The sequence below is a fragment of the Corythoichthys intestinalis genome, chromosome 8 (assembly GCF_030265065.1).
Source record: "Corythoichthys intestinalis isolate RoL2023-P3 chromosome 8, ASM3026506v1, whole genome shotgun sequence".
Lineage (NCBI taxonomy): Eukaryota > Metazoa > Chordata > Actinopteri > Syngnathiformes > Syngnathidae > Corythoichthys > Corythoichthys intestinalis.
Genome location: NC_080402.1, coordinates 31268172 through 31293728, shown reverse-complemented (window position 1 = coordinate 31293728; position 25557 = coordinate 31268172). Strand labels below are relative to the sequence as shown.

The following is a 25557-nucleotide window of genomic DNA, read 5'->3' as shown; positions in this document are numbered from 1 at the left end:
CGTCCGCCGAAACAACCTGACAGCTCATTTATACTGTAAGTACGTCTACTCCTCTGCTATCTGATGTAATGTTGACAGAAGCACAAGACTCAATTCTGGGCCCGTCTCTCGGCGCAAATTCATTCAAGCCAAAAACTGCCGTCCACAGCTCACTTTCCCCAACAAGTCTGGTCCCACATACACATTGAATGAGTTGCCGCTGAACCCTTCACACTAGGCTGAGCTAGTTCGAAACAGGCTTAATGCATACGACGACTCGAAGAGCACTCCCGGCTGAGAGGAAATAATTGCCTACTTGTTTGGATCATCAAGCTCTCAACATTTTTGTGCCCAGACAGGGCTCGTGATTTGATATATTGACGTAACATGCAGGAGTGTAGAATTGCTTTGACTGCCTCATTTTCCTTTTTTATTTTTCATTAAATGTGGTTGTGAGTTTTGAGATGGAATTAGCTTGTCAACAACGCAGAATTTGTTTTATTCCGGAGGAATATGAAAGTTTCAATAGCAACAGTTTTTATTTGTTCGTTGGCGAAATTGTTCTATGAAATGTTTTTCAGGGAAAAAAAGTCATATCAGTTCTACAATAACGATGCTGATTGCCAGTACATCACTTTGATGTTGTTTATACATTTTCCCATAGCCTTACAATATTCATTTTTCACCTTTTATTTTACTGGGGAGTAAGACAATGTTTACAACATCGATCTTAAGCAAAAACATAGGTGACGTTTTGCTGTTATTGTAATTGTTTTTAGATGACCGTTTTGCGTTGGGAACTCTGCGTGCACGCAAAAAATCAGAAAGGCATGGAACCTCCAATTTGTCCTATATTTGTGGTCACAGACAGCTTGGAAATTGCAGGATTCTCTCAACATGCAAAGGTTTTAATGCCACGCTCAGTCGTCTACTAAATCACTGATAAAGTTATCCCACCACAGTGCAATCCTCCAACGTCCCCTCCTCACTTGTCTTTCTCCTTGTCACATCTCTGGCACACCAACTATTTCATGGATGTGCTGGATTGTTCTTCTCTGCTCTAAACGAGTCAATGTAATAAGCGGAGTTTACTAGGCTCTTTTATAGCGTTCACCGTAGTAAGGCCATGTCGAAGGTTGCTATGTGAAGACATCTTGTTTTCATACACTTGCCACCAGCCCCCTTCACTGGCAAATATATTGTAATACCCACAGCTGAGGGCAAAGGAGGAGAGGAATCGGATGGCTTCAAGCACTTTGGTGTGGCAACACATAACACACCAAAACAACAATACAGTAGGCTGCTGCCTAGTAGTTACTGCCATCCACCAGCTCACAGCCCGTTCTATCTCTCTTTACTCGTTTGCTTCCCCATACGCCATTCCCCTGAAGTATTCCTAAATAACGGGGACGCGCATCATTAAGGACATTACAATATATTGGGGCATTATTGCCACCTACTGTTGGAATACGGAAGTCAGACATCACCCAGTACTCATTTTACATTGTCAACTATTTAGATCAGTGGTCCCCAACCGTTTTTGCACCCAAACCGATGTGATGTGGGCCGTTTTTTTCACGTACTGTCAATTTTGGCCGAGAAACAGTAAATATGAAATAACACGACAGGGCTAAAAATGTCTATTCTCTATGTGCCGAAGCAACTTTGAAGGCTTCATTGCCTCGTTTGCTAACCTTTTGCCACATATTATGCAGAGTGGACTTGGCGTAAGCTCCTCTTCTGATTCCTCAGATGGCCTTTTCCCTGTAAAAATCTGTCCAAAGAAGTCTGTTTTTCAGTCATCTTCACTAGCGTGTGGGCTTATTATTTCCCTGAACAAATCTGATGTGCCTACGTTATACGTCATTATCGAAGACAAGCACATATAGATATAAAAAAAATAGATGCCTGCCTCAAATCGAGCTAGCATCTAACGTTACTGTTTACATTGACTAACACTGGGCTGCTACTGAGGTGTGTAAACACCCCAGTAATGGCGGCCACCACTAGTGGGAGACATCCACATATCTCTACTCCGATTAGTCAATACAGTAGGCAGGCAGATTGGTGTGTCACGAGGCACAGGTCGTTGTGGTCATTAATAAATTATTTATTATTTCTGTGCGGCTCGGTCGCATATGCACCACGGACCGGTACCAGTCCAGGTGGTTGGGGACCACTGGTTTTGGTAGTGACAACAGCGTGGAGCATTGTCAAGATTTGCACGCTCTTTCAACTATTTGATTTTTCAGCTCCCCAAAACGCCATCGCCATGTAAACGATAGGTCTGTCTGGACGTTTTTTTGCATTTTCACCACCGTTGTCGTGTAAACGGACTCTTAAGCCCATTTCACACACTTTGAAACACTGAGAATATCGCAGGATTTAACCGTGCAGCAGTTGTATGTGAAAACAATTTCTCGGGTCGACGGAGATTACGCGGACATTTCAGAGGTCGCGTTTTAATATAATGTCCGTGACTATCCCAGGAAGCGGCGTGTGTGAAAGCAAGTGGTAAATTCCCGGGTCACAGCACGTTGGCTGATGACGTAAATATCATCGCGGGCCCACCGTCACTTCCTCTTTCTTCGCAGTAAGACGAAAAGTGGTAAACAAACATGACAATTATCAACATAGCAAGCTGGAAATAGCGTAAATTAAACTGAAAACATAACGAAATTAAATTGCTACGGGATCGTAGAGCCAAGGAAGAGAGTCCATTGTCCATCTTTGGAAATATGTGGTTTATTTTGTTGCCGATGTTAGGGTCCGCTACTGCGGAAACAAGGTTGTACTTCAAAGCAAAAAACAACAGAGGGATGCGTTCAAGGATTTATTAAATACAAACAAAAATACACGTGATCGCGGAAAAGGGGGACTAACACAATGGGTCCGTGACAGTATGTCGATGGGGATCAATAATACTAACCTAAGACAAGAAAACAAATACACTTCAAATACCAACACAACATAGGGGATTTCAAAACAAGGGCAGCAGAGGTGTCGAATGGCGCCCAGCAAGTTAATACCTCGACACGCTTCTCTTGCATCACCTGGGCTTAAATATGTCTTGATGAGCTTGAATTGGCCGCAGTTATGACGTCTGGAACGCACCCACAAACGGCTCTGTAAAAAAACATGATTTGACCAACATTGTGTCAGCCAATGCCGACCAAAAATGGCGTGATGTCCAGGTTATAAAATCGCGCCAGTGGGCAACACGGGACAAGTGTGTGAAAGTGTCCAACGTCAGCGTCATTCTTGGGACATCTCTACATACGTAAAAGAAATGACAGAGGTAAATTCCGCGTCACCTTACACAGGAATATCCCTGGATAAGTGTGTGAAAAGGGCTTTAGACTGCTCTCTAGCAGGTTAGGTCTGTGTTGTTGGCTAACCATGGTGTGAAAATCTTGTCCAGTGATTCTTCAGCCACTTTGTTCATCTTTCCCAGTGCGTTCTCCTCTGAAGTTTCCAAGACAGAGAGTCTGCTTAACGTTACCAAAAGCAAAGACTATGTAAGATGCATTTAGACTGCTGCTATCTTTCTGATGATCTGCATTTTCTAGCTGAGATAAAGGCAGTCACATGTCTGGCTCTGTAAATACGATGCCGGACACTGCAACTCATTAACGGACTGAAGCGCATTTATTAACTATGACAAAGTTGCAACCTAAGGTCTGCGGTGCTGTGGTACATGGCCAGTTTTGTTTGCAAGCCTCTCATTTGGAATTGGGATATGAGGCACCATGCTGGTTAGTTGACTCGGAGGAAAGTTTTGTTTTTAATGTACATTGAAACATCAAAGTTTGAACAAAATGTTTCCTGTAATGATATCCATAAAATGGCCTTCACACATTCTGTCTCTCATGGTTGAGGTTTACCCATGTTGACAATTACAGGCCTCTCTAATCTTCTCAAGTAGGAGAACTTGCACAATTGTTGGTTGACTAAATACTTATTTGCCCCACTGTATAAGCCCGCCATTGTGATTAATGGTTAAAAGTACCATAATTTTCCAACTATAAGGCACACCTGACTATAGGCTGCCACCCACCAAATTTGACATGAAAACGAAATTTGTTCATAGATAAGCCACACTAGACTATAGGCCACAGCGTCCTTAATGTATTATGGGATATTTACACCAAAAGATATTAACCAGTAACACTTTTTTTGACAGCGGCATCATACCACTGTCATAAAATTAAATGAAACCAACCTGAACCTTTGACCCAATTGCTGCAAAGCTTCATTGCTTAAAGAAGCTTTATTTGGCCAATCACTGCTCCCATTGAGAAGACAGTTAACCTCTGCTGCCACCTGCTGCCAACACTGTTGTTATCCCACATGCCCCCTAGCATGCATTGCAGCGCTACATATTCTTCACTAATTATTCCTTCAGTTACTGTTCCAGTTGTTTCATTCATTTAGTAACACTTTATATGACAGTGGCGCCACAAGACTCATTAGACAATCATAATTATGACATGAGACTTTCATGAGCATCAATGAATGCTTATAATAGATGTCATTTAGGGTTATCGGACAAATTAAGTCACGTTTGAATGGATGCAAAAGATCCGAGCTGAACATAAATGGAGCCGGATGACATCTGTCCTAATCATTCAGTAATGCCCATGATAGAGTCATGTCATAATTATGACTGTCTTATGACGCCGCTGTCAAATAAAGTGTTACTTATTTACCCAAATAAATTAACAAATAAGATGACGGGACTATAAGCCACAGGATTCAAAATGAAGGAAAAAAGTAGCGGCTTATTGTCCGAAAATTACGGTATGTTTCAGGTGATCAAAGAGTGTATGTTTGGGCTAGTAAACTGGACCTAATCATTTTGTCCAGAGCGGCACTTTGGGGTATTCCGGAATTGTGGGAAATACTGTATACGTATCTATTCTACATATTTCTAGCTAAAGGAAAAATAGTGTGACAATTAAGGTGTATTTTCCCTCCAAAATGTGGATTATATTCCAGTGAGTGAGTAATAGGCATTTAGGCATCTGGTTTATTTACATTTCAACGTACAGCTGTAAACATGATGCTATTTGTGCAAAATTTCCATCTTAGAGCACTAAAGATTTGTGGGCCCGGGGGACCTCAACATGTCAAAGTTGTCATCGAGTGGGAGCAGAAGCTTAAAGACTGGTAAGCTGCATGACTGCCAAGTAAGGTATGATGTATAAACATTGTAGCAGGAGTCAGCCTACGCTTGTGACCAATCTGTGCCCTTGTCTGCCCGACAGCAAATTTGTCTGAAAACAGCTCTCTTTTGCTAAAGTGTGTTTGGCAGCATCCAGGAAGAAGTGGTTCAAGATGCCGAAAGCGTGAGGAACCAGCAGCAGCACCATCTTCAGCAACATAGCTGCACTCTGGACCAGTGTTTTCAGCTATATACCAAAGAAGAGCAGGTGACCGGCTTTACCGCTTGTCAAGACAACTGTAGTTTTTTTTTCTTCTTTTTCTTTTATCATCATAAACTGTTTAGTTGGCCCAGCCTAATCCTAAATCGACAAGCAGATACTACTTTTTTGTAAAAATATCTGGAATTGTAAACGATAAAAATAAACGAATAAAAATAATTTCATTCAACAACTTTAAAAATGTGTTAGCCAGAAAAGATTGCTTCATAACATCAGATAATATCTTTAATGCTTAGTGAAGGTTCCCCAAATTAGCTCTGTATGCTCTGTGTTCAGTTGGAATATATGTTGGGTGCCATGTATCTCATGACATATTGGAATATTGGAACAGAGATGCAACATTGTATTAGATGATGAACGTTTAAGGGCAATTTTATCATTAAATAGCACATACTGTAAGTCATTATGCTAACCAAACAATGCTGGAAGCAATTACTGCAGTACAATCTGGCACTGAAAGGGTATTTTGCAGTTCAACAGCGTACAGCCTTTTGTTTCTTAAGTGAAAGGCTGAAATTAAGTTCCTCAAACTCTCAAGGGCATTTACATTTGAAAGCAAAAGTTATAGTCTTGGCAGTGACAAACCAGTTTTTTTGCCTTTTAGCTGTGAATAAATCACTGAAATTTGTCGCCCTATGCTCGCAAGCATCGTTTTGCTGATGCCAAAACTCAAACAAAATATAAGATAGAGGGGAATAGAATTAAATTGTATCATGAGACCTAAATGCAAAAAATTAAAGGAGTCAAATTTTTCGAGGAGCTGATTTACAAACTTCAAATTCAAGTTTTGCATTTCAGATTCAGTTCACATTCCGTTTCTTACAGCACAGCACAAATATCAGCCCATACAGCAGTCTTTTACAAGGTTACTGTATTTATACTTGGTGTTGTCAGTTAAAGTTCAAAGTCAAATGGAGGGCTGTCAGTCATGGTATATAAAACGGTAAAAAAAAAAATCATGTCATTGTTCAAATACTTGTGGAACCAATGTCGACAACAACCTGTCACATTTAAGGGTGCTTGAACTGATTACAGCTGGCCCCGGATGACGCCTGGAAGTGCCCCCACTGCAAACAAATGCAGCAGGGCATGGTGAAGATGTGCTTGTGGACGCTGCCTGACATACTCATACTTCACCTTAAGCGCTTCAGACAGGTATGCAGGATGGAAGCAGCACACCACTTCAATGTACACCATGCATCTCTTGAAGCATCTCACTTCAATGAACAATCAGTCAAAGCATTAAAGCACAAGTAGTTTCCTGCATGAAACAAGAACATAAGAAGAAGAGGAAGGAAAGTATAGATGATTAAGACGTATTTAGATAGTAGAATTGCATTTGCTATTGTATTCAGGATTGTTTTAATGTAACTTGGGCTGGAGGAACTCTGATTCGTAAGGTCAAAGTGACACGAAAAAGAGCAGTCTGCCAAATCCTCTTAAGATTTCTTTCTCATTAATTCATTGTTATGTAAATGTGAGGTAAAAGTGTAAGAGGCTCTCTCTGTTTTACCATTTTCACAATTGTGTTCCGATGTCCATTACAAGAAACTAGGGCTGTCAAAATTATCGCGTTAATGGGCGGTAATTAATTTTAAAAATTAATCACGTTAAAATATTTGACGCAATTAACGCACATGCCCCGCTCAAACAGATTATAATGTCAGCAGTGTAATGTCCGCTTGTTTTTTGGTGTTTAGCACCCTCTGCTGGCGCTTGGGTCCAAATGATTTTTTGGGGTTTCAGCACAATGAGTGAGCATGGTGTAATTATTGACATCAACAATGGCGAGCTACTAGTTTATTTTTTGATTGAAAATTTTACAAATTTTAATAAAACGAAAACATTAAGAGGGGTTTTACTACAAAATTTCTGTAACTTGTACTAACATTTATCTTTTAAGAACTACAAGTCTTTCTATCCATAGATCGCTTTAAAGGGTATTATAACACTAAGGGGCTGTGAGATATCAATAGAACCGTTATGTGGCAAGTTAACAAATATTAATAAAGTTAACAAAAAAAAAAAAATCACATTCATGAGCAATTATCGAAAATAGATCGAAAATTACGAACATTTCCGAAAGTATTCCGGAAACAGCCGAATGGGGCGGAGACGTCATAACAAGGAAACAAAAGGTCGAGGCAGGTGCCATCGTTGTTTATCGACGAGAGAGTTGCGTTCGTGTTTTATCAAAAAATCACTAAAATGGTTCAAACCTGTCATGCTATGTGGTGTACAAATAGCCATTTGTCACAATGTAGTACCCATGAGTTCCCGAACGCGAGAAAAAGAGCTGGACTACGCAGACAATGAGTAAAGTTCGTCAGTGCCAAGAGGGCACGGTTTTGTGTGGTGCGCATTTTACACCTGAAAGCTATACGAACTATGGACAAATGACAGTACTAAGCACTGAGCCGGTTGTTTCCTTGTAGTGACGTCACGCACACAAAATGCTAGATTTCCGGGATCTCGGGGGCGGGTCGTTTTAGCTTGACAGTCGATCCAAATTTCTATCATTTTCTTGGTGTTTGCGATGTGTGTAATTACACGAAGTGGCATGATATGAATCCAAAAGGCATGCGTTTATGGATAAATGATGGAATATTAGCATTTCCCCAGGTGTTGTCATACGCTTTAAGAGAATGTTAATAATGTTAATGCCATCTTGTTAATTTATTGTTATAATAAACAAATACAGTACTTATGTACCCCATGTTGAATGTATATATCCGTCTTGCGTCTTATCTTTCCATTCCAACAATAATTACAGAAAAATATGGCATATTTTATAGATGGTTTGAATTACGATTAATTAATTTTAAGCTGTAATTAACTCGATTAAAAATTTTAATCGTTTGACAGCGCTAGAAGAAACTAAATTGAGCACAGTTGTGGAATATTAAGACAATAAATGACAATAAACACAGTATCTAAAATCTGCCTCTGGGATGCTGCAATCATTTCTCAAAGATAAAAGCTGCTATTTCAGAGACTCTGAAGTGACTGCCGAGGCATGGGAGCCCAAGTTTCAATAAAATGGCTGTCAAGTAAGATTGCAAATGTTTTGGTTTTCAACATATTGATCTCTAGCTATTTAGACCATTCTTCAAAGGCCTTAGTGTGTGCAAGACGGAAAAGTAAGATTCGACCATATTGTGTGCATACTTGATCAATTTAGAAGTTAACACTTATATACAAGCGGCATGGTGAAACAATGGTTAGAACGTCTGCCTCACAGTTCTTATATAAAGGGTTCAATCCCAGGCTCTGGAGTTTGCGTGTTCTCCCCATGTCTGAGTTTTTTTCCGGGTACTCCAGCTACCTCCAACGTCCCAAAAATATGCATGGTAGGCTGATTGAACACTCTAAATTGCCCAGAAGTGTGATTGTGAGTGTGAACGGTTGTTTGTCTGTATGTGTGTCCTGCGATTGGCTGGTACCAGTTCAGGGTGTATCCCGCCTCCCGCCCGCAGTTAGCTAGGATAGGCTCTAGAACCTCCCGTGACCCTCGTGAGGGTAAGCGGTGCAAAAGAAGATGAACTAGTACTGCAATATCCTGCATAATAATTATAAAAATGCAACATGTCTTTGGGACTGGTGAAATGTTCCCTTCATTTGTAGCGTTTTTCTAAACACTCTGTCAAGGTTACCATCTTGAAAGAATAAACCCAGTTAGTGAATAGAAATATGTGCAATTAATTAGCCGCTAGTCAAAAGGTAGTTTTTCATTGCACAGGGAAATGAGAAATTACATCAAAACTTCAAATTAAAGTTGTAATTTATTGCACTGTGTCATTTTTTGGTTAAGGTTTCAAAAAAAAAAAAAAAAAAATTTTTTTTTTTTTTGCTTACAGGTAGGCGAGCGCAGGAACAAGCTTTCCACACTGGTGCATTTCCCACTGACTGCCTTGGACATGGCACCTCATGTTGTTAAAAGAAGCCAGAGTATGCGTAACCTGAATAACGGGCCATGGCCCACATCCTGGCCAAAGTCTGCAGGCCAACAACACCCGCCAGCGGACATGATCCTGCCTCACGACTACCTGTATGACCTCTACGCAGTGTGCAATCATCACGGAGGAATGCACGGAGGGCACTATACTGGTACGTCTGTTTGTCCTATGCTACACACTGTGCAGCAAACTGCACTTGCTCCGAGCTCACATCCCAGCACAACTGTCTCACAGGCAACGAGTTCTGGGTTTTCATTGGTGCTTGTGCAGTATTTTTTTAGATACACAAGCCAGGGCTACCACAAACAATTATTTTGAAAGTAAACATATCACAGTTTCAATCATCAGTGTTTATATAACAACCACCATTAGCTTCCAACTTGAGGTGTTTCAGTTTTGTGCCCACAATAACGAATTACAATCAGGATTATAAAACATTCAACTTTTATTATACAGTACTTTTGAGAAAATACCAGTGTTTATGATATTGTGTCGGATACTAGGACCAGGGAGGCATCTCACCCAGGAAATTGAAATGGATTGATCAACCCATCTGTGCATGAAAAGATAAATACAGAATAGAATAGAATAGAATAGAATAGAATAGAATAGAATAGAATAGAATAGAATAGAATAGAAAGCCTTTATTGTCATTATACAAAGTACAACCAGATTTTAATCTTCGCCATAACGTGTACCACATAAAACATAAGCAGAGTTCAATAAGAGTAATATAAAAATACAGTTTACAGGGTACGCAGATTGGGAATAAAGCAAAAAATGGACATAACAGAGGTCAACAGTGCGTGTATGACAATTTACAGTACTCAGAGAAGTCGGCAGATGGCTGACTTGATATGATGTGCGAATGACAGATTTGCTTAGATATTGATGTAACAGTGCAAAAATGCTATGATGTAACTGTGCAAATATCACATATGTCGTACCCAGATTGTGCAGTCAACCTTAAAAGGCATCAAACATTTATGAATTGATGAGTAATATTAGGAAAAGAATGCACAGTGCATCAGAAATCTAAAATGAACAATTGTAAAAATAATAATAATAATTAATTTAATTTAAAAGTCTTTTCAAATATGTTATATATTTTATATTTTAGTCATAGACTTCATAATGATATTGAGGGGGCACAGGGCCGAATAATAGGGGGCCTGCATTGTTGGCGTGGCCGTGAAAGAGTGGAATCACAGACAAAAGAGCTTTTTTTGTTGAAAATTCTTGTGAATAATTGCTTAAATCCCTGAATTCTTTCTAGATATGGACGTAAAATAGTCTCGATTCTTGGTTAAAACAAAAAAAAAACCGTGCAGTTAGCATCTATTTTACGTAAATATCTTCTCCATTGCTGCCCCCTCACTTTGGAACGCACTCCCTAAAACCATCCGCACCTGTTCTGATCTTCCCACATTCAAAAAATTGTTAAAAACTCACCTTTTTTAACTGGATTTTAATTTGTAATTCTTTTCTCTATTGTTTTGTACTGCCCACGTTGTGTGAGCTTTATTTATTTATTTTTTCCTCAACTGTAAAGCGCCTTTGAGCACCGGTAAAAGCGCTCAATAAATACAATGTATTATTATTATTATTATTATTATTATTAAATATGTCAAAGTACGATGGTAGTCTGTCAGTCAAGGTGGCGGCTGCCATATGTAAACAGAGCTTTTCCGGTGAAAATTCTTGTGAATAAATTCTTAAATCTCTGAATTCTTTATAGATGTAGACATAAAAAAGACTCGATTCTTGGTAAAAGCAAAAAAAAACAGTGCAGTTACCATTTGATTTACGTAAATATGTCGATGATGATGATGCTGGTCTGTCAGTGTATTTGGCGGTTGCCATATGTAAACAGAGCATTTCCGGTGAAAATTCTTGTGAATAATTGCTTAAATCCCTGAATTCCTTATAGATATGGACGTAAAAGAGTCTCGATTCTTGGTTAAAAGCAAAAAAACTGCTGGTAGCATTTATTTTACGTAAATATTGTGAACTATAAGGCAAGTCAGTCTATGATTTTAGGATTTTTTTCAGACGTTTTACCTGAGGAAGGAAGGATCTCATATAGATTTATTAACTCTCAGCTCATATCACACTCTACCATTATTGTGTGTGTTAATTTTCGCCACCAGCCTATTGCCGGAACTCTGTGGACGGTGTGTGGTACAGCTACGATGACAGCAGTGTTGACCTGGTCCCAGAGGAGGAAATTTGCACCAAAGGAGCCTATATTCTCTTCTACCAAAGACGGAACATCATTCCCCCGTGGTCGGCCAGCAGCTCCCTCAGAGGTAGGCTTCCCTGAAACATTGGACACAAGTAATATTCAACAGATGACTAAGATCTACTGTTGCCGATCACTTGGATTAGCTTTATTTTTTTCAATGGTAAGTGCTGTGAGTTTACTTAAAGAAAATCAATTTAATTTCAGCAAAACCATTTATTTAATTTTTTCAACTGAATATAAAATCTGCAGCGACAATAAAGTCAAAACAGATGAGAAAAAAAAGTTTTCGTCTAAATCAAGTACAGGAGAACGCAAAAAAAAAAAAAAAATGCCACATGAACATTCCTCGGATCACATAATAATAATATCATAATAACATTTTAAAGAGTCAAATGCATGTTAGTTCAAGTAAACAACAAGCTCAAGGAAACTTGAGGCAAGGCTTCTTGTGCATTGTTATTTTGTGCAGATAAATAATGTATTGGATTTTTTCAATTCAATTCAATTCAATACACTTTACTAATCCCTTGGGAAGGTTCCCTCAGGGAGATAAGTTTCCAGCGCCCATAACACCACAGCAGCAAAGATAAAAGTATAAAGTGCAAGATAGTAAAAAAGTTTAAGAATGGAACAAATATAATTCAATACAATACGTGATTACTTAAGAAATATAATAAAAGAAATAATACAAATAATTAGAGGTGTGTGAAATTTCCAATTCTTAGATTACTCGCGATTCGGCGGCTGAAGATTCGAGAACGATTCAAAAACATCCATATTCCGATTATTTAAATATGCCAAGTAAAGCGGAACTAATACACGGTCAGTGCCGTCTTTCGGACGCAATGAGGAACACACCAAGAGTACTTATCCGCATCATGCCGCTAGATCAGTGTTTGCTTGCTCCTTGCTAAAGATACTGAACCCCATGAGTTTCACACGTCCATTAACCGAACCCTTTGGAATTAAGATTTTTTTTTTTTTCGTCTTCCCAAATTCAAAATCGATATACTGTATCTAAGCTAGCAAGCTAAACGTAAGTGAATTCCCATTCAAATTTCCTCTCATTTAGACAGCATGTTTTAAAACAGGCCAAAACAAATGTTTTTATCTTTATACTGTACCTGCAGCATCATCAAACCACTAAACCAATACGCATATCTTAGAATTTTTCATTCAAATTTGGAGGAATATATCTTATATTGTCCAACATTAAATCTGCTTAGTTGCAATAATCTTGACTGTGCAGTTTCTGTCATGTTTACGTCTCAAATGATACCAAATTTAATGAAAAACCCTGCACAAAATGATCACCAAATTTGTACACAATGTCATTATGTTAAAAAAAGTAAACATTGTGAATTTGCACCAAATATTTTTTCTTTTAATTTGCTTTTCACATTGGAAAATTAAATTAGACTTGATTAATTTCACATTGTTTCTATTTGTGTTTTCATGTCACATTCACATAACATCCTTGCCTCACATACTATTTTCATGGTGTGAAATGTGACCAAATGTTGTTGTTTTTTATGTAAACGCAGTGCACATTACCCGTACGTCTGTTGTACCTCCTCATACCAAGAGAACGTTAAAGTGCGTATGACACCGAAAAGCATGTTTATTTCATATTTCACGCGGCATTTTATGCCCCTGAATGAAATGGACCGCTTGGATGTGTGTGGAAGCGATCATTTTATATATTCAATTTTTGAATCCCGCGCAATGAAAATGAGTAACTTTCGGCTCCAGTCTCGGGTTTAGGATGAATGCGAATGTGATGTCACCCGGGTCAGCATCTCACAATACAGTATTGCTTTATAGCATGCAGGTGGACTGCGAATTCAGCTGATTTTGCGGATTAATTTGTTTATTTTTCGCATCACGCCAGCTAAATGAGCAGCAGAAAATTGTTGCTGCACCAGGGAGACGCGTGTGAGCCTTTTTAGGTTTCAAAAGGTTTCCATTCATGGCGGATATTGACCAAAACAAGCCCTACTACTGTTGGACCATTGGACTTACGAGGAAGTGAGTAAACATCGTATTTTGTATTATGTCAAATACTGGGATCATGGCACACGTTTTAATGCGGAGGTGGTTTGTATTTTGTGGCTGATTGTCCGCCGAGAATGCCACTCCGCCGTACACCCCCCTCGGTCCTTCGCGTGCCTGCCTGGAGAGCGCTATACTTGGCTTATTGCCCTCTTGGTGTGCCCGGTGCGCTGTCAAATTTTCAACTCCATCAGAAATTGCAACTTTGTGTTAAAAATGGCAGTGAATACAGCGATTACAAAGTAAACACTACAAACTTTCTTTAACTAAAGGACTATTTAATTAAGTTTGATCATGGACGGACATGTAGAAAAGTTCTCCTCAGACACATCCTGTCATGTTAGCTGCACAACAACTACACGCCGCTCTGTCACGGTTTACGTCTTCGCTGTGTAGTAAAGCATTATTTTAAGCAATATTCGTGTTGACCATGTGGCAGCTACGCGCTCCTCCGACATCGACCGGTTTTTTTTCAGCTGCTTCCCCGGCTTTCATGCCAGCAGCAGAGGAACGAGTCCGACGAGCTGTAACTTGCTCGCCGCAGGGCAGGTTGCCGATTGGCGACGACAATCGACAACCCCGCCGCTGTGTGAGATGATCCTGGGTCGTTTTGTGTGATTTTTCTTGCTTTGAAAGCCGAGAAAAAGACTTTGAAACATCACTTGGTTTGGGTTAGCATGTCGGCTAGCTGTCACGCATCCTGGTTTGTTTACGCTCTCCGAAGCCGGGGCAGGGAAATGACAAAAGCCACACTAACTGAGGTGGCATAAAATATAGTTTGGGAAGTGCAAGAAGTGGACAGTTTTGACCATTAGGGAGTAATTTTGCCATGTCGTACTGAAAAAAAATGCATTTTTAATATTTCATATTCCATTTAGCACAAGACTGTTATTTTCATGACCATACCATTTATTTACCAATTGGGGAAAATACTTCGATAAAAAGAATATCTTGTAAAAATATTGGAGTAGAGAGACTGAAACAATGACATTTTGCGGCTCTCCGTCGCAATTTCCTCTTACTAAATAATTCCCCCTCAATGGGCTGAATTTTAAATCAGATGAAACCACAACCCTGTCGACGTCATCCTCCTGTTGGGGACGCTAGAGCCCTATAATGGTAGGCGTGGCTAAATGGCAGATTAAAAGACTAATTTCTCGTCATGTGCCTAGAGCCCTATAATGGTAGGCGTGGCTAAATGGCAGATTAAAAGACTAATTTCTCGTCATGTGCGCTTTGCCAAATTGTTGTATATGGTCAAAATGTCTCAAAATCTGATTCTAATTCACATAATAATGCTATTTAAGACTTTTTTAATCCAGCCGTAGGCACTTTAACCTCCCACTGAGCAAACCAGTTTCTTCTCCCATCAGATGGAGGACTAGCAGTTGAAAGAATTGGAATAAAGCCTCTAAATGTGGGACTAATAAATCCAAAACCTGGTTTAAAAGGCCAATATGTCTGGAATTAGTCAGCGTCCAAAAATAGGACCCTGCGTGTCTTAACCTTCAATGAATCCCTCAGACTGACTCACCGAACCCCTGGGGTTCGATAAAACCCAGGTTAAGAACCACTGCGCTAGATACAAAACAGTAACAAGCATAGCTCACCTAACCAACCAACCTCTCCGTGAGATCAGACCTGCTCCCATAAATTTAAAAGCACACGTGTGCAATTATTTTGGATTCTACGAGAAAATCATTTAGAATCTTTTCTAATAGAGAATTTTTTTTTAAAAAAAAATAGGGAATTTCGAAGAAGCCGAGGTACGTCATCCCATCCTCACGCCGTTTCACTGACACGGCAGTCCCAGCTCTCTACAAGCAGACAAAAGTAGAAATCAGGTCATCGCTGTCGAATGTAGACAGTCGCCGTTACGTGTGATGCGTGGATTTGCAGCCCCCGAATTGTTTGTTACAATAACAGCCCATTTCATAACCGATGAATGGGAGCTGAAAGCACACGTGCTTCAAAAAAGAGCAATGAACAAGATTGCTAATATGGTTGAGCTGCTAAGTAGTACTGTAAATGAATGGAACATCGCCAAAAAAAGACGTTTCAATCGCTGCCCAGCTGGGTAACTTTAGCCATCTGACATGTTACGCCCACATGCTTAACCGTGATTTTTCATCTGCAGAAGTCAATGCACAGTGCAGCACACACAACATGGAATTTTTCTGCATTTTGTTTAGGTTCATATTCAAAAGGGCTTTTTTTTTTGTACCTCAGGGAAACCCGTTAATGTTTACACGTTCATGTTTACACAAGTTAAAGCAGGAAAGCCCTTTTTTGAGCCATTTGTATTTAAGTAGTAGTACACATTGTCTTTCATTTATACCTGAGTTCACTTTAAGTTGAATAAAATATATTTCTGCAAAATGCTACGATTTATTCTGTTGAAGATTAAATGTAGTTTAAAGCTGCTGATACAGAATTGGGACTTCAGTATTTTATTTACTGTTTTGAACTGTTAAGTTGATACTGAAAAAGTAGTTTATTTAAGCCTGAGAGGATTTTTGTACTATTTATGTAACTAATGTACGAAACATTAAAAGCAGCTAATAGCTCTAATCTGATTGGACGGATCATTTCGTACTGGCTCGAGAGGCCGTTAAGGAGGTGGGTCCCAGACTATTCTCACAGTGTTTAAAAAATACAGGGAGAACAGTCTGGCCGTGCCAGGCAAAACCTAAGCAGTAGACAGAGAGTCGATAAGACAACAAAACAAAGTCAGCGGGATTCTTCCTTCCCAAGCCAGCGGGATTCTTTCCCTTCACTTGGATCGCCTGGGCTTAAATACAGTCTTTATGAGCTTGAATTGGCTGCAGTTACGACGTCGGGAACGCTCCCTCCAGAACAAAACACAATTTGACCAACATTGTGACAGCCGATGCCGACCAAAAATGACGTAATGTCCGGGTTATAAAATCACGCCAGCAGCCCTCCCCGCACAGAGAGCGCCAGTGGGCAACACGAGAGAAGTGTGTGAAAGTGTCCAACCCGCGTCATTCATGGGACAGCTCTACATGCGTGAAATCAATCACGTGAGTAAATCCCGTGTCACCTTACATGGGAATTTCCCTGGATATGTGTGTGAAAAGGGCGAACTCTATTGGTTCTCCACCTGGGGAGAAGCATCCTGTTGCTGAGCGTGCTCCTCTGTGCACAGATGATGGAGTGCAGAGGGTGACTGGCATTCTCCATGATAGCCAGGTGTTTTCCCATAGATCTCCTCTCTACCACTGTCACTAGAGAGGTTCATGCCGGCCACAGAGCCTGCACGCCTGATCAGTTATTCCAGCCTGTTGGGAGTCCCTCTTAGCTATGATGCCTCTCCAGCACACTACCATAAAACAAGACACTGGCCACCACGCTATGGGAAAATATCCGAAGCAATTTCTTACAGATGTTAAAAGATTGCAGTCTCGTTAGAAAGTAGAGTCTGCCCTGGCCCCTATTGTACAGCCGATTCATGTTGTGAGACCAGTCCACACGCCTAAGTTTTTCTCCGTATGCGTAGTACAATCTGCCCATTTACCGTATTTTTCAGACTATAAGTCGCACCTCAGTATACGTCGCACTAGCCAAAAAATGCCCAACAAAGAGGAAAAAAACATATATAAGTCGCATTTTTGGGGAAAATTTATCCAACACATAGAACAGATATGTCATCTTGAAAAGCAATTTAATGGTATGTTAAAGGGTATTATAATACTAAGGGGCTGTGAGATATCAATAGAACCGTTATGTGGCAAGATCACAAATATTAATAAAGTTAACAAAAAAATAATCACATTCATGAGCAATAGATCGAAAATTACAAACATATCCGAAAGTATTCCGGAAACAACCGAATGGGGCGGAGACGTCACAACAAGGAAACAAAAGGTCGAGGCAGGTGCCATCGTTGTTTATCAACGAGAGAGTTGCGTTCATGTTTTATCAAAAAATTGCAAAAATGGTTCAAACCTGTCATGCTATGTGGTGTACAAATAGCCATTTGTCGCGATGTAGTACCCATGAGTTCCCGAACGCGAGAAAAAGAGCTGGACTACGCAGACAATGAGTAAAGTTCGTCCGTGCTAAGAGGGCTAATTTTGCAGACCCAGCCTCCGGCACGGTTTTGTATGGTGCGCATTTTACACCTGAAAGCTATTCAAACTATGGACAAATGAAATCAGGTTTTGCTAAGAAATTGCTGCTGAAAGCAGATGCGGTGGCCACCATACACGCGCAGCCACCTAAATGTCCCGAGATATCAAGAAAGAGGACGATGACTGGCTCTGATGAGACAACCTCACCACCCCAGGCAAAGCAGAAGAGGGAAATGGCCAGAGTGAGTACTCTTTTATGATAAAAAACATATCACGCATTGGATATAGGACTGGATAAATTATCGCTCGTAAAATATATAGAACAAATCCTCTAATCCCATTCATATTTGTGTCTGTTGGCAGAGCGAAAACCTATGATAGCACAATAAATGATAATTATTCAATACTTTACTTTGTGGTCACGGTGTATTAGCTTCACAAAAAGAAATGCAAAACAAACCATTCGGTGTTTCCCACACGATCTGTTCCGGTGTTTCATCAGTGTGGTTGCTCCCCTCAGTGATCCTTTCATTAGGCTGCATTGGCTTTCGTTTGGGCTCTAATTGATAACCCAAAACACCAAAGAAATGTTCATAACTCTCCTCGTCACCATTAGAAGAAAGTTCGTTACGTCAGATTCGTCGCTGCAACTAGAAACAAAATTGTCTGCCTTCATCACCGCCATTCAGTACTAAGAACTGAGCTGGTTGTTTCCTTGTTGTGACGTCACACACACAATATGCTAGATTTCCGGGATCTCTGGTGCCGGTCGTTTTAGCTAGACAATTGATCTAAATTTCTATCATTTTGTGGTGTTGCGATGTGTGTAATTACACGAAGTGGCATGATATGAATCCAAAAGGCATGCGTTTATGGATAAATGTTGGAATATTAGCATTTCCCCAGGTGGTGTAATACCCTTTAACGTAACATAGCTGTTAAGAGTTATTCAGATAAATATAGCATAAAGAACAAGCTACTGTAACAAGTTTACCAAACCATCAGTGTCACTCCAAAACACCAAAATAACATGTAAAATGATATAATAACGTGTTGATAATTTCACACATAAGTCACTCCAGAGTATAAGTCGCTCCCCCAGCCAAACTATGAAAAAAAACTGCGACTTATAGTCCAAAAAATACGGTACTCTCTTATTGTGAAGTTAAAGTGCAGCGCAAGTGAAATTGCATTTGCTTAGATTATGGAAAATATCCTGACATTTACATCATTTCAAAGTCCAAGCAAGTTTTCCAGGTCAATAAAAGCATGACGCTCCAATCAAATTGTAATGTGGTTTCTGCATAGAATCATCATGGATAATTGCATTTGGCATGACGGAGCAAATTTAATAACGGACTTAATCTAAGGGTCTATAATATGGCTATTCATCAAGGAATGTTCCCCTGACATGCAAAAAAATGTGCACAGTGCAATAAAAGAATTGATCAATTCTACTGTATGTGTGTGTGTGTGTGTGGGGGGGGGGGGTTCCTAAATATTTGTGGTAAAAAAAAATAAGTAAATAAATACAAACACAAAAAATCTGATTGGGCCTAAAATTCTTTTCGTTTTATTCATCATGTTCATAATAAACAGTATGATGTGATAAAATGTAACTGGAAAAAAGTGTGTATTTTTATTATTATTGTAAATGGGGTATGGTCCTCTAGCTAGGACTGATTGATTTTAAGGGGAAAAAAGAAAAACATTTGATGTAATTTTGAGAACATTTACTGTGCATATCTGAAAAGTCCAAATCAAAACTCAGTACACAATTGTTACAGTGATCCACGAAAAGAAAAACTTGTAGTTCTTAAAAGTATGAGTTACAATACGTTAATATGTTAATGAGCATGACAGCACTGTCAATATTTCACAAAACGAGCAGCAAAAGTAAAATGAACAGGAATGATGGGATGAGATGAGAGTAGGAAAAAAAAAACGGTGTTCTGCCAAAATGTGCTACACCGGCGAAACGTCTCACAAGAGGCGAATTAGACACCCAAATTACTATTGTGCGCTTTCAGCTTGTTTTGTTTAGATGCATTCAGACAGAACATACTAAAGATGCCTTAGGAAAATACTGAAACGCATTAATATCAAATAAGGGTGGTTTAAATATGCTACGTGATTAATGTGGTAAACAGATCAACAATCTGCTTTAAAGCTACCACAAGAAAACACAATGCTTAAAAGTATGAGAGGAAAATATATGCAAAAAGTATTTTGAGGCAATAAAATAAAAGACTCAATAAAAACAGAACTAATAAGTACCGTATTTTTTGGACTATAAGTCGCACCTGAGTATAAGTCGCACCAGCCAAAAAATGTGCAATGAAAAGGAAAAAAACATCTACAGTATAAGTCGCACCGGAGTATGTCGCATTTTTTGTGGGAGATTTATTTGATAGAATCCAGCACCAAGAACAGACAATTTTAAATACAATAGAGAACAACAGGTTGAATAGGTTTACGGGATGCTAACATTACAGAAGCGAATAGCTGTATTCTGTATAGCATCTTCAACAATTTGAATCCTTTCCATATCCCACTCCTACCGCAGTTGTTTGCTTTTCAATTCCCTGTCTTTAGTTTGTTTTTCACTCCTATAGCTGCTCCATATCGAAAAGGAAATACCAGGATGCTCGCGGAGGGCGCCAGGGCACGGGAGGGGAAGATTGAAAAGAGAGCCACTGCGTTCACGTGCGCAGGCATGCACAGCGCCTTCTCTGTTTTATCCAAATGATATATTTTGAAGTGTCAGCTCGGACCATACATCGTCATCTGAATGAGAAGAAGCCTTATGGCGGGAGACTAAGGAGAACCTGCTTCTTACTAAGAGACATAAAAAGCCAGATTAGAGTTTGCCTAAATGTACCTGAATAAGCGTCAATCCTTCTGGGAGAATGTTTTGTGGACAGATGATACTAAGGTAGAGCTTTTTAGAAAAGCCTGTCATTCTACTGTTTACAGAAAAAAGAACAAGGCCTACAAAGAAAAGAACACAGTAACCACCATGTTGGAGGTTCAATGATGTTTTGGGGTTGTTTTGCTGCCTCTGGCACTGGGTGATCTGAAAGGGTGCAAGGTGTCATGAAATCTGGAGATTGAAAATGTTTTGGGCCACAATGTAGGGTGTAGTGTCAGAAAAGTGGGTCTGCGTCTGAGGTCATGGTGGTTCCAACAGGACAATGACCCAAAACATACCTCGAATCGCACCAAGAAATGATTGAAGACAAAGTGCTGGAGAATTCTGAGGTGGCCATCGATGACTCAGGATCTAAATCCCATTGAACGCCTATGGATAGATCTCAAAATTGCTGTTGCAAGGAGGCACCCTTCAAATTTGAGAGACCTGGAACAGTTCGCAAAAGAAGAGTGGTCCAAAATTCCATCTGAGAGGTGAATGAAACCTATGGATGGTTATAGGAAGTGATTGCTTTTATGTTATTGTTTCCAAAACATATGCAACCAAATGTTGAGTTGCAGGTGCCAACAATTTTGTCCAGCTTATTTTTTAAGTTTTGTCTAAAATCGTGTCAATTTTGGCTTTTTTTTTTTCCTTGGCGTTTTTTTTTTTTTTTTTTTGGTTAGTTTTTCAAATGCACATCCAAGAAATTCCACAGAAAAAAAATTCAGATGTGCCACTAATTTCGTCCATAACTCTATATTATCGGATTTTTGGAGTGGACAATATCGGAATATCAGTTATTGGTTAAAAAGTCATTACCAGACAACTCTACTTACAATTTGTGTGTGTGGAACTATCTGCAGGTGGGCATGGGGATTGAATCTGTTTAAAGTCGCATTAAAAGTGGCATTAAAAAGCATTTAATTAGATTTGCTGATTCCTGTAGAAACCCTGTACATAACTCGATTGTCTGTGCTTGCTGCATCTTGTTTTCCATTAAGGTGAGGCAGTGGACTTGAGGTACTTCTAAATCAGTGATTGACGGTGTGCCAGATTTAGCTGTTCAAGCTTGAGAGCTCCAAACTACAATTAGAAGAGCAGTAGAGCTTTTGTTCCATGATTGACATTAGACGTATTTGGACATTAGGACTAATTTTCTGCTTACAGTGTTCCTCCAGGACATACAGGAGTGGAAACAGGTGTGTGTTTGTTTGTCTACGTTTGTCTACTTACAATACTAATTGGCTGACAACCACTCAGATGTCGTCTACAGTATTCAGTTGCGCTGCAGCTCACCCATCACTATAATAGGGAAAAGCACTATGAAAAATGGATGGATGATTTTCAGGATTGGCATTTTGTGAGGTGCGGCGTCAAACGGATGTACGTGGCCAGTTTCACGAGCAGCTATATTTGTGCAGAGGTATTAACCTCAAACACAGTTGGTAAGAGGTAGTTAGACAGAATTAATTTACACTTGGGCTTTTGACTGCTCCATTAAACTGCATTAAGTCCAGTGCTTAATTTGTAAATCATAAGGTGCCGGAACGCAAAGTACATATGACAGCGCAAGCTTGACGAGACGGACACAGGTCCCGGAATATAAGCAGAAATGGTGCTGAAACAACATGCAAAATGCAACATACAATTTTTTTTAATTAAATCATTTTCTCATTGTATTTAACGTTACAGACATAATATGTTACACTCATCCAGAGTCTTTAGTTTTGGCTTAAGGTAGGGTTATCAAATTTATCCCGATAATGGCGGTAATTAATTTTTTAAAAAATGTATCACGTTAAATATTTAACGCAATTAATGCATGCGCTGCACGACCGACTCACGCATTGTCGCGCTCAATCTGTAATGGCGCCATTTTACATATATAGAGAGCTAAAAGGCAGCGTAAAATGAGTAGAGTGAATTTTGGAAGCCTTTGGGGCCTTTTTTTAATTGGCTAAAGCCTTACAATCCCTCTCCCTACAATTAGAAATATCGTGGGAAGCAATGTGGTGAAGCAAGGTAGTAATTGATCTTTTTCTTAACACCTTATGTTATTTCTCAACGCAGAGAAGAAATATGAATTGGTAGCACTACGCACAGTCATAGTTCCACTTCCCATCATGCATTTGGGCATGGCTACAGTATCATTTACTGAAAGCTCAACAAATACACTAGATGGCAATATTTAGTCACAATTTACAAAGTCACATTTGTCCTTTAAGAATTACAAGTCTTTCTATCCGTGGATCCCTCTCACAGAAAGAATGTTAATAATGTAAATGCCATCTTGAGGATTTATTGTCATAATAAACAAATACAGTACTTATGTACTGTATGTTGAATGTATATATTCGTCCGAGTTTTATTCATTTTTTTCTTAATGCATTGCCAAAATGTATATGATCGGGAAAAATTATCGGGAATGACTGGAATTGAATCGGGAGCAAAAAAAAAAGCAGTCGGCTCGGGAAATATCGGGATCGGCAGATACTCAAACTAAAACGATCGGGATCGGATTGGGAGCAAAAAAAAGATGATCGGAACAACCCTAATAATAATAATACATTGTATTTCTAGAGCACTTTTCAAGCCACACAAAGACGCTTCACAAGAGAGATGGAATCATAGTACCAGCAAAACAATCATAAAAAAATCAAAAGCATAATATCCATGGTATGAATGTTATGACAACAATTTAAAATTATTTAGGCTCTATTCAATTGGCAATTGTCCACATAACCACAGGTGGGACTTACGGTCAGCAATTAGTTTCTCAACTGGTCTAACTTGTAAAACATAAAAAAAAGATTGGCACGGCGGCCTATTTAGCTTACCATATTTATTTGTCCAAAACATTCCTTGTTGTCATTGTTGCTTTTCTGACTCGTTTTTCTTTTAGGCATGTTGAAATACCGTTTGATCCTTAAGTTTTTTTCTAATTTATGTCGGGGCTGATTTGTTGGTGCAGCTTTTGAGCGTATCAACAAATCTCTGACTCTTTCAAATGACATATCAATTTTATAAACAACATTGTTACCAGCATCTCCAAGGGGCTGCTGTCCCGTTTCAGTGTGACCGGCATTGCCAATTTGGCGCGGAAGAAGAAGTGGGTGAGCGTATGGGGTAGAGAAAGGAAAAGCGGTGTTGACTTTTACTATGGTTCAGAGTTGAAAGCACCGCTAGCCAAAAGTGCAGATTGGAAACAACATGCAATTCTTGTGATATGTTCTGTAAATGTATCGATGCATCTTAATATTTTATCCCTGCGACCCAACCCCGGAGCAAGCGGAAGATGATGGATGGATGGACATTTTTTAAAAACGTTTTTATATTGTAGCATCGCTAATTTATGCGTCAACGCGGGGCTCCTATTGGTGGACTGCATAGCCGCCCGCCAGTGACTTGTTGTTTGTTTTGCATTAGGGTGGCGGAAAGAAGAATAAAATGAGGGGGTAAAAAGCGTCAAGGTTCCTGTGTTATTTTCGCTGCCAAGCTTTACTTAGCAAGCCTTACAATTTAAAGCGACTGTTTTCTGTTCAGCCCAAATGCTTGATGAAAAGTTTGGGCAACCATGACTTAGAGTGGTCGTTTCCAGTGTTATTCAATGTGTGCTCCTCTCTGTAAAGTGCAGTGGTTCATGGTTTTATTTATAGTTGATGCCGCTAGCGTGGACAGTGATGATGATGATGATGAGCTCATTAGAATCATCGCCTCACATTCTCCTCTATATACTCAATACTCAAGAGGTGCTGGATCGAACTAAATAAGTCTCGGAACACATGGAATCCAAAATCAAGAGGTGCCGGATCGCGTTCCAGCATGATCCGGCTCAAATTAACCCCGATCAAGTCAATCGACAATTCCAGTAGATGGATGAATTATGAATGTAATCAGTCTATAAGTACAGTACATTACCAATTTCAAGATGCTAGATGTCACTAAAGAAATGCCAAAAATTGTTTGCACGTGGACAGTTGGCTCAACTCTTAACAATTCTCTCCATTTTGAATTATATTTTGTTTTGGAGTCCACCTTTATTATTGTGTTGTTTTTAAAAATACTAATTAAAACAGCAAGGAACAATCTTGTGCAAAAAAACATTCACATTTGTTTTTTATTTCTGGACTTGTCTGCAGAAATAATTCGCCTCAATAGAATTTCACGAATTATTTTCGTTCTTTTTTGCGTGTGAGCCTGATGACACCAACGCACCAATCCATATGTTATGAGAACATGTCATTAAATGAGTCCAAATGGGACACAAGTTCCTACTATTAATCAGTCAACTCAGAGACCACAACGTGTAATCTAAACAAATTGAAAACCAAGAGACTGTTCTGTATTATTTGAAATTCAGGACTTAAATGCCTCCGGTGCTTTACGTTGAAGTGTTTGCTCGCCCTTCTCTTTTTTAGTAGAGGCGTCAATACACTGTAACAAAAAAGTTCGCCTGATGCGTTTCTGCCTTTGTCGTGAATGTAATTAAATGCAAAGTATTTTGAGGATTAAATGTGTGTTTAAGAAACACTTTGTAGTACTGTGTTTTGAGGATTGGTGATTCCTGGACAAATCCTGTTCAAGCATTGTGTTTTCTTTCTTTTTCTTTTTTTTTTTTCTGGCTTAAAACAGTTACTTTTATGGTGCTGACGTGTTTTTTTTTTTGTCCACTGGTATCATAGCATAATATTTGCAAAATCACAAATTACTGTAGGGAAAAAAAAAACACATTGGGATTGTTTAATTTTTGGGGGGAAATGCAAATTTGAAATATGTTGAGATTGGAGCTTTTTCCTTAAGAAATCACCCTCAATTAAACCCCTCCAAGTTTTTTAATTGAATAATTAATTTGATTAATTATTTATTAATAATT

General features: G+C 39.3%; 1 protein-coding gene across 1 annotated transcript in view; it reads left to right on the top strand.

The window, feature by feature from the left end:
• Window positions 1–25557, top strand: part of usp43a (ubiquitin specific peptidase 43a) — a 165073-nt gene that overhangs the window by 116208 nt on the left and 23308 nt on the right. Inside the window, exons 10-14 of the mRNA XM_057843065.1 lie at window positions 5071–5148; window positions 5282–5411; window positions 6459–6578; window positions 9281–9530; window positions 11530–11688. Coding sequence (XP_057699048.1) covers window positions 5071–5148; window positions 5282–5411; window positions 6459–6578; window positions 9281–9530; window positions 11530–11688 — 737 coding nt within the window. The remainder of the gene's footprint in view (window positions 1–5070; window positions 5149–5281; window positions 5412–6458; window positions 6579–9280; window positions 9531–11529; window positions 11689–25557) is intronic.